Raw genomic sequence first — 8,490 nt, 5'->3', positions numbered from 1 at the left:
TGCCAAAGCGGGGCAAACAAATGTAGGTGCCTTTAGGAAATTGAAATCTCTTCCTAAACCCATTCAAAGGACTCTCTTTCAAGGAACAAGTTTCAGAAACGGAATGCAAAGGGGGCAAAGAAGAAGACGAAGGCAACTTCGACACAGCAGTGTCAACCACCTTACCCAAGGATTCAGCGTTTGACAATAACCCTGTCTCTAACTCACTCGACCTAACATCACCTTCCTTATGCTCTACTGTGTTCATCCCTAAATGGTGTTTAATCAAGGAATGGCGAATCAAGGGATAAAGGGAAAGTAGAACAGGCTTGTGGGCAGTAAAATGGGACACAAACAAACCTACCCAGGGGATGCTGACCAGAAGAATATTTAAGAAAAACTCCTAGTCTGACAAAGAAAAAAAAAATCGAGGGGCACTCCTGACTAAAGAAATCAAAATCAACCATCAAGTAAGCATGAAGATGGACCTTACCAGGAAAAAGTTTGAAATTCAAAAATCCTCCGAAGCTTCAAGTGCAGAGGGAGAGGAAATATTTTTTTTCTAAAAAAGGAGAAACTGAAATTAAGGCGCATCAAAATCGAGAAAAATTTGCACACGTTGCAAATAGAACAAGGACACGTGTTTGTCATCTGGCAAGGAGGTTGAATCACATTTATTGCAAAAGGGAAAACTTCGAGAAACGAAGAGATACGAACCATCACCTCCGATCATATTTCAGTTCTTGCCCATTACATAGACGAGAATGGAATAGAGGGGCAACTGACGAATATGTGAGTAAATGAGTCGTCCATCAGTATGGACGATCGTAAACACATCCTGATCATTAGTCGAAAAGAAGGAAACAGACACATTAAAGACAGAAATAAACTCCATTAAACCTCTTAAAGATGGGAAACGGCTAGAGAGCCATTACAATGGCCTTAATGAGCCATCTGGGCATTACAAATCCCTATTCATTGAGAGACTTCATTGCCATCAATGCCATAAATCACTCATGTGCAACGGGCAAACGCATTAACTTAAGGCTAGGCTATATAAAGCCAACAAGCTCAGGAAAAACGGACAAAAAAAAAAAAAAAAAAAAAATCGATTACGGAACTTATAATAGAGTTTATTTGACTTAAGTACGCATTAACTTAAGGCTAGGCTATATAAAGCCAACAAGCTCAGGAAAAACGGACAAAAAAAAAAAAAAAAAAAAAATCGATTACGGAACTTATAATAGAGTTTATTTGACTTAAGTATTAGAGGGTATTTGGCTGGTGCCACCCTGGTGTCCTTTATTTTTATCTCTTGTTTTCTCAACAATTATAAAAGCTCGTCCATTGGCACTGACGAGGAGCATACTGACGAGGTTGATTCTGTGCTTTATCAATTATTATAGGAAAGGAGGACCATACTCCAAGTTCATCCACCTTTGAAGCTTCATATGCCATTCAATCCAAAAATCACTAGTAATTGTATCGTGAAGATACTCGAATGATCTTGTAATTGTCAATGTCATTCTTCTTGTACTTTTGAGCTTAATAAAGAAATAAAATTTACTTAACACATTTAAATTATGACAAATGACAATATACCGCCGAGAGAGCTGGCCTAGTAGTCTTGGTGTGAACGCGAGAGCATTGGGTCCCATGTTCAAGTCCCAATGGGTGAACTGTGAGATTCTGCCTGCAACTAGCCCAAACTTCTAGCTCTCTTGTGGGGTTAGGGTGAGGTCTGTGGTCACCTCCGACCACAGTCAGTAGCTATGACTCAATTCAACATTCTCTAGCAGGGGGTGACCCTATGGTCATGCCTAGGGGGTGAATCACAATGGTCGGCCTTGTCCCCCCTTTTGTTTAGCGAAAAAAGACAAATGACAGTATTAGGATTTTAACATAGTTACTACGCATAAAATGGCCAAAATATTCCATTAAGTGAGCTATCTAATCTCTTTAAAACTTCATTATATTATTAAATGAGCTGCTTTAACTTGTGCCCTTAGAACACTCCTTATCAAATCCAATTAACAATACAACTAACCAATGCATGAGAATAAAAGTGCTTAACAAATTAACAATACAAGTTGGCGTTGAAGAGTCTTTAAAGTGAGCAACTCATCCAAACGTGAGCTTTGGAAGACTTGTAAGAAGATAACACTAAATCAATTAAAGTGGTATCGGTATAGTGCCAACATAAATTTCTCCGAAACTTACGGCAAAACTCACAAATACCAAAAAATATAGAAAACATGAGTTCCCATGGGTTTTCTCTCATACCTTTGGAGTGGTGCTGTATGGTCTTTATATAAAGTTAGTTTCTAATCACCTCTATCTTGATTTTCTGCATTTATAATTATTGAAGTCATGGTATAATGGACATGATGACAATGATGGAAGGCAGGAATCTCGAGATTCATGCCCATATTTGAAGATGATGGGTTTGTGTAGTGTAGATAATGCCGTTTGGTTTAAAAGATCACTCCTTTCCATTTGGAGGTATCGTTCTTCCATAGTCCATAGTCCATAGTTGTCCTCCCCCAAGTTGGAAGGTTATTGCTAGAGTTTGCAGGATGAAAAAGAACGAATGAACTTAGACGAAGAGAATTTCGTAGTTGAACTAAGGTACTTAGATGGAAGATTCCCATCACTACTAACAAACAATTCAAAACCGTAATTGGCTCAACTAAAAAGTGTTTTGTCATCAAATAAGGAACTTGAATTCGAATCTCACTTATACTAAAAATAATAATAATAATTGGTATCCTGATCTAATCGTAAATAACAATCATTAGATAGCGAATACTAGGAGTTTCAAATCCTATAAAAAAAATTTTTTTTTAAAAAAAAGGCCAAAATGTTGTTCCATTTCATTAAGTTTGCATGAATTTGGTTTTTTCTTTTGGGTCTCTTGACCTTTAAAAAGTTAATTGTTGTCTTAAATTATTCAAACATTATACCTTTTGCCATTTTGTCAATTCTGGTTAACTTTTATTTTGGGTCTAGCAAGGTGACACTATTTTTCCAATAGTAAAGAATCTGATAGGTTTGACATGAGCCATTGCATTTAAAAAGAGGAAGAAAAAAAATGATACACATGAGGTGAACTAGTAAAAAATTCAAATTCACAATAGAAAATATATTTTTAAAAAGTTAGGGATGGTAGAAAAACATTTTTCAGTAGTTTCTCAAAAAAATAATCTTAAAATTTTAAGGACAAAGTGACAACCGACAAGCATGATAATATTTTCCCAGGCTTCAAGCACAAAAAAATAATTAAAAAAAACAAAGAATACAAATAAATTTTATGGACAAAAACAATATTAAAAAAAGAAAGAATGAAAGGTTTTTTGCGTTTTAAGTCCAGAGTCCAGAGTTCAGTCTCGCCTTCTCTCCACACTCCTTAACCTTCGTCCCTCGTTGGTTCTCAGATTTCTCTCTTTGAAATCGGGGGCAATGTCAGACAGCAACAAGTCAATTGGATGGGGATATTTACCTGATGAGATTCTTACACAAATTTTCACTTTCCTACCTATCAAATCCATTATCATCTGTACCTCTGTCTCTAAAACTTGGAAATCCCTAATCAAAAACCCAACTTTCATTTCCACCCATCTCCACCACTCCCACAACAAAAGCCAAAACCTCTTCCTCCTCTTCAACATCTCATGGAATGGCAAACAAGTCTACACATTGCATAAAGAAGACGATCCTGATTTCATTGTATACACCAGCTTTGATTCCCCTTTCCATGCTCCTGCTCCAGACCTTCGCGGTGTCGCCGGTACTTGTAACGGCCTGATATGCCTCTCCAATCACGCTGAGGGAATCTTTCTCTGGAACCCTTGTGTGAGAAAGTTTCTCCAACTTCCTTATCCCAATGTCAACGCCGACGACACACATGGCCTGTCTTTTGGGTTTGGATTTGATCCAAAAACTAACGATTATAAAGTGGTCAGGATTCTCTCCATATTCGATAGTCCTTTCGATTTTGTAAAGTCTCGACCCGTGGTCGAGGTTTACTCACTCCTCGCTGGTGAATGGAGAATGCTTACTGCTTCTACTTCTGCTTCTCTGCCTCCTATATGCGCTATAATTGGTTCTGTGCGACCGGCATTTGCCAATGGGGCACTGCATTGGATTGCTTTCACTAATGATTACAAACAGTTTGTTTTGGTGTTCGATTTGGGGGACGAGGTCTTCCGCCAAATTCTGCTGCCGGAATTTCCAGAGAAGATGATGTGTACTCGTCTTTCTGTATATGGAAATTCCATTGCTGTGTTTATTGATCAGATGGATCAGATCAGTATATGGGTAATGAAAGAGTGTGGTGTTGCATCGTCATGGACGCCATTTTTTACTGCTCATTTTGATTTCGGAGAGGCCATGCTAACGCCAATAGGTTTTAGGAGGAATGGGGATGCTGTATTCGTATTTGGTGAAGGAAAGCTTGTCTCTTGGAATCCTGAGATCAAAAAGATTAAGTATCTTAGGATAATTGGAGATGACGGTAATTTTATTGATTCTTACATTGAGAGTCTAGTTTTGCTTGACAAGGCCTCCAACGTTGCAGTTACATACTAACGAGAATAGGTAAGATGCATTTCATGTTTTTTTTTTTTAATGGTTTTTCATTTTGTTCTTTATATATACTTGGCATTGATAATATCGTACATTAGATATGAATATGACACTGTTTTATAAATCCTCATTATAGTTGATTCATTTCCTTAATCAAGTGACTTTGTCTTTACAATAAATAGCTTATCAAGGTTGTGGTCATTGTCGGTTAAATTGAGGTGATAGTTGAGTCCATAGCATATATACTTAAAATTGTTTGTCCTCAATTCAAATTTTGTTTAATTTAATATTTTATTACTTAAAAAAGAAAGTGGTCAGCGTTGCTTATCAACTTTGAGCAAGCTTATTGATCAAGCCAAGTTCATGTTTCCTGCCACTTATAATCTACAAAGTATAGATAGACGTGCTCAATTGTTTATTTGCTGACAATTTTATGACAACCTCCTTTAATTCTTGTTTTCACACTTATACTGAATGTTCTTCAAGTTCTCCTTGTATTATTTATTCAAAAAGTTTCTCATTTTGTCAAATGTAATCTGTTTAATCTAAAGATTTTGCTTGTACATTTTAATTCTTCTATTGCCTTAAATGCCTATTTCTTACTGAAAATGAATGAGAAAGCAGGTCTCTAGCTGGTATTGCTTGCTTTGGGTGATTAAGAAATAAGATATGGAAATGACCTGTTCATACCTCTATTTTGTTATCTTTCCTTCCTTAGCATGATTTGCGTCATTGTTTTTACTCCCAATGAAGTAGTTATGCTTAGGTGTATTGTTTTGTTGACTCCATTTCATACCATTGTTTTTCTTTTCTCCCTCTTAATCTTTTGATGATGAGTTAATATTTTCTATTACACAATATTTTGATTGTGTAATTTTTTTTTTGATCCTTTGTGTTCATCATCATGAACATAAAGTGTTTTACTTCAATAAAGAAATTCTACTTACTTATCAAGAAAAGAAAAATTACACAATTGTATGAAGTAGAAGCCAAAGGCTAACACTAGTGAAAACAATAAAGGGAAACTATGTAAATAGAAGACATCAACTTAAAACTACTATGGTTTACCCAACAACTAGTTCTGGTGGGTGGGGTCAATTGCCTATAGGTTTTACTGGCTATAAGGAATTTTCAGTGCAGTGAGTTTACTATCGTAAATTCATTGTACTTTTATTATCAATAAAATCTGTGATTACCTATCAAAAAAAAAAAAAAAAACTGGCTATAAGGAAGCCCAAAGGACTCCTCTTTAGAAATGTTCCCTAGGTTATCAAAAAGAAAAAAGCATCGGGGGAGTTGTGCCTCTTGCTAAATCATTTGAGTAGCTAGTTGGAAACGTATGAATATGTCATCAACAATATAAAAGGACTTTTTTGTCCTTCATTTCATTGTCAGAGTTTTCTTTCTTTTTTTTTGATGATAAAAAATAATTACCAGAAGCTAATGTCATAGACTCATAGGTTGAATCTTGTAACTAACTCTTAAAAAAAAATGAAAAAAAATTTCCAATGTCACCTTTGATACACACATTTTGTTCCATGCGTCTATTGGTTTTGGATTTGATCCGAAAACTAATGATTATAAAGTGGTCAGGATTCTCTCCACGCTGCGTAGTCGTCGTGACGGCTTTGGAAAGTCTTGACCCGTGGTGGTTGAGGTTTACTCACTCTCCACTGGTGAATGGAGAATGCTTAGTGCTACTGCTTCTCTGCCTCCTATGTGCGGTATACTTATTCATGGACCACAGGCATTTGCCAATGGGGCACTACATTTGATTGCTGTCACTAATGATAAAAACTGTTTGTTTTGGTGTTCGATTTGGGGGATGACGTCTTCCGCCAAATTCTGCTGCTGGAACTTCCAGGGAAGATGGTGTGGATTCGTGTTTCCGTATATGGAAATTCTATTGCTGGATTTCAAAAAAGGGTAAGGGGTGGTAAGCTCAATATATGGGTGATGAAAGAGTATGGTGTTGCATCATCGTGGACACAATTTACACATCAATATCTGAAATTGGGATTGGCCAAACAATGTCCAGTTGGCTTTAGGAGGAATGGTGAGGTTGCATTAAATGATAGAGGAGGGCTTGTCTTGTGGAATACAGATACCCAAATGATTAAGGATATTGAAATTGACGGATTTTGTTGTACTCTAGTGGGTTCTTATGTTGAGAGTCTAGTTTTACTTGATAAAGCCTCCAACAGTGTAGTTACATATTGATTGAAAATGGAAAATCAGTAAGACTCATTTCATGCTTATTATGGTTTTTCTTCTGGATAGATATCTTATCAAGGTTGTGGTCACTCTCAATTATATTTTTTTATTGATAAGTAATAAAGATTCATTGATATCAAAAAGAGGGAGACACCCAAGTACATAGGGAGTATACAGGGATGAACAAATCAAAAACGAACATTACAAAAATCAAGTAAATTCAAAATAGAAGAAAAAGGTTGGTTTCTCCACACAGAGAACCAGTCCAATAAAGTTCTGAAAAATAGCAGCTTGAGATGATAGTTTAGTGCATATCATGTATACTTCAAATTGTTTGTCCTCATTTCAATATTTCTTTAATATAATCATTTATTACTTAAAAAAGAATGGACTTATAGTTCTTAAATTCTTGTAGGACCTCGTGCAATCATGGGTGGTGATGAGCTCCAAATGAGTAACAGACATTAATTCAGCAAAAGAAAAGATTCAACAAAGCTCTTTGATGGTGTATAGTTTGTTAGTACTAAATTAGCTTATTCTGTCAAAATGACTTGTAGTTGTTTTATGCTAAACTCCTTTTGTGGCTTCACCATTGTTATATTTTCTAAGATTTGCAGTTTGGTTTTAGTGTATTTACAGAAATGATTAAGCATTTAATTTTGTCTGCCATGCTTGCATTGCGATGAAGATGCTTGCCAATGTAGTGTGTGTAAACAAGGATATACTGCCTAGTTCTGTTAAATATCTTTTTGCTCAATCAACTAGATACTTGTCATACCTGTCTAATGGGTCTAAAGGTCTCTATTGATAAAAATTTAAAGGGGGGGTGGTGGTTAGAGAATTTCAGATTACATTATTACCATCTAATAAGGGTTTTGTTGGGATACATTTTAAAATAGTAGCGTATGTTCTTTAATTTTATTTTCCTGATTGTGTGTCATGCATAAAATTTGAATTCAATCTTTGATATCCTACAATGATGACAAGTTTAAGAGAAAACAAAATGGAGTTGATGATCAGTCATGCAGACCTCTGTTCAAACATTGAAGTGAAGATCATATTTTATGCACATGAAAGGCAGAGTAGAGATTCATAGGGCTTTCTTTGTTTTGGGACTACATCAATACAATTCCTAAGAAATAGGGGAGGGAGAGGCCCCCCAACTCACTGAGTTCGAATGGGGGAATTCTACTCTTTGTTAAAAATAATAATGGTAACTACAAACTGCATTAGATGGTTCTAGTCTTTTAGCATAAGTCTAAGAGAATTAAGACAAGACTCTGGTGTGTGTGCGCACATGGCTTTATTTTACCGTTTGTGTTAACAATAAGCAATGAAGAAAATCTCAAAATCAAACTTTTTTTTTTTTTGGTTTTATTCATTATTTTATGTTATGCAAAGTTGAAATGACATATTGGAATTTAATGAATGATACTTAATTTTTATTTTATGTGAGAAACTCATGATTATGATAGATCTTTGTATTATCATTAACCTAAGCATATGGCTCTATATATGAGTGCTTCAGCCTGTAAGTCTTTGATTAGTAATTAGGTATTTGCAAAATTACATGCATTTTCAGTCCTTATTGGCTGTGGGAATGGGATTAAGCCTATTCTTTTTACCTTGGTTGTGACGTTTGTACATGTATATAAGTTTGTTTTTCTGATCCAGAAGGCTCTATTCTTTTAATTTTGTTGATGCTTATGTTGA

General features: G+C 35.6%; 1 protein-coding gene across 3 annotated transcripts; it reads left to right on the top strand.

The window, feature by feature from the left end:
- Positions 1-3,316: 3,316 nt before the first annotated feature.
- LOC111997850 (F-box protein CPR1) lies at positions 3,317-7,534 on the top strand. 3 transcript variants are annotated; one of them, XR_010625318.1, is made up of 3 exons: positions 3,317-4,575; positions 6,157-6,489; positions 7,193-7,534. XR_010625318.1 is itself a non-coding variant. In XM_024029981.2 (2 exons), exon 1 carries the CDS (start codon positions 3,439-3,441, stop codon positions 4,564-4,566), a length of 1,128 nt encoding a protein of 375 aa, XP_023885749.1. In that variant the 5' UTR covers positions 3,317-3,438; the 3' UTR covers positions 4,567-4,575; positions 7,193-7,534. The 3 variants fall into 3 exon arrangements, 2 of the variants coding, with proteins under 2 accessions (XP_023885749.1, XP_023885750.1); XM_024029981.2 differs by lacking the exon at positions 6,157-6,489; XM_024029982.2 differs by lacking the exon at positions 7,193-7,534 and having other exon boundaries at positions 6,157-6,821.
- Positions 7,535-8,490: the final 956 nt, after the last annotated feature.

This window comes from Quercus suber, unplaced genomic scaffold (assembly GCF_002906115.3).
Source record: "Quercus suber isolate HL8 unplaced genomic scaffold, Cork oak 2.0 scaffold_562, whole genome shotgun sequence".
In the NCBI taxonomy this organism is placed as follows: domain Eukaryota; kingdom Viridiplantae; phylum Streptophyta; class Magnoliopsida; order Fagales; family Fagaceae; genus Quercus; species Quercus suber.
The sequence above is the reverse complement of the archived record's forward strand: the minus strand, read 5'-3'. Positions and strand labels throughout refer to the sequence as shown.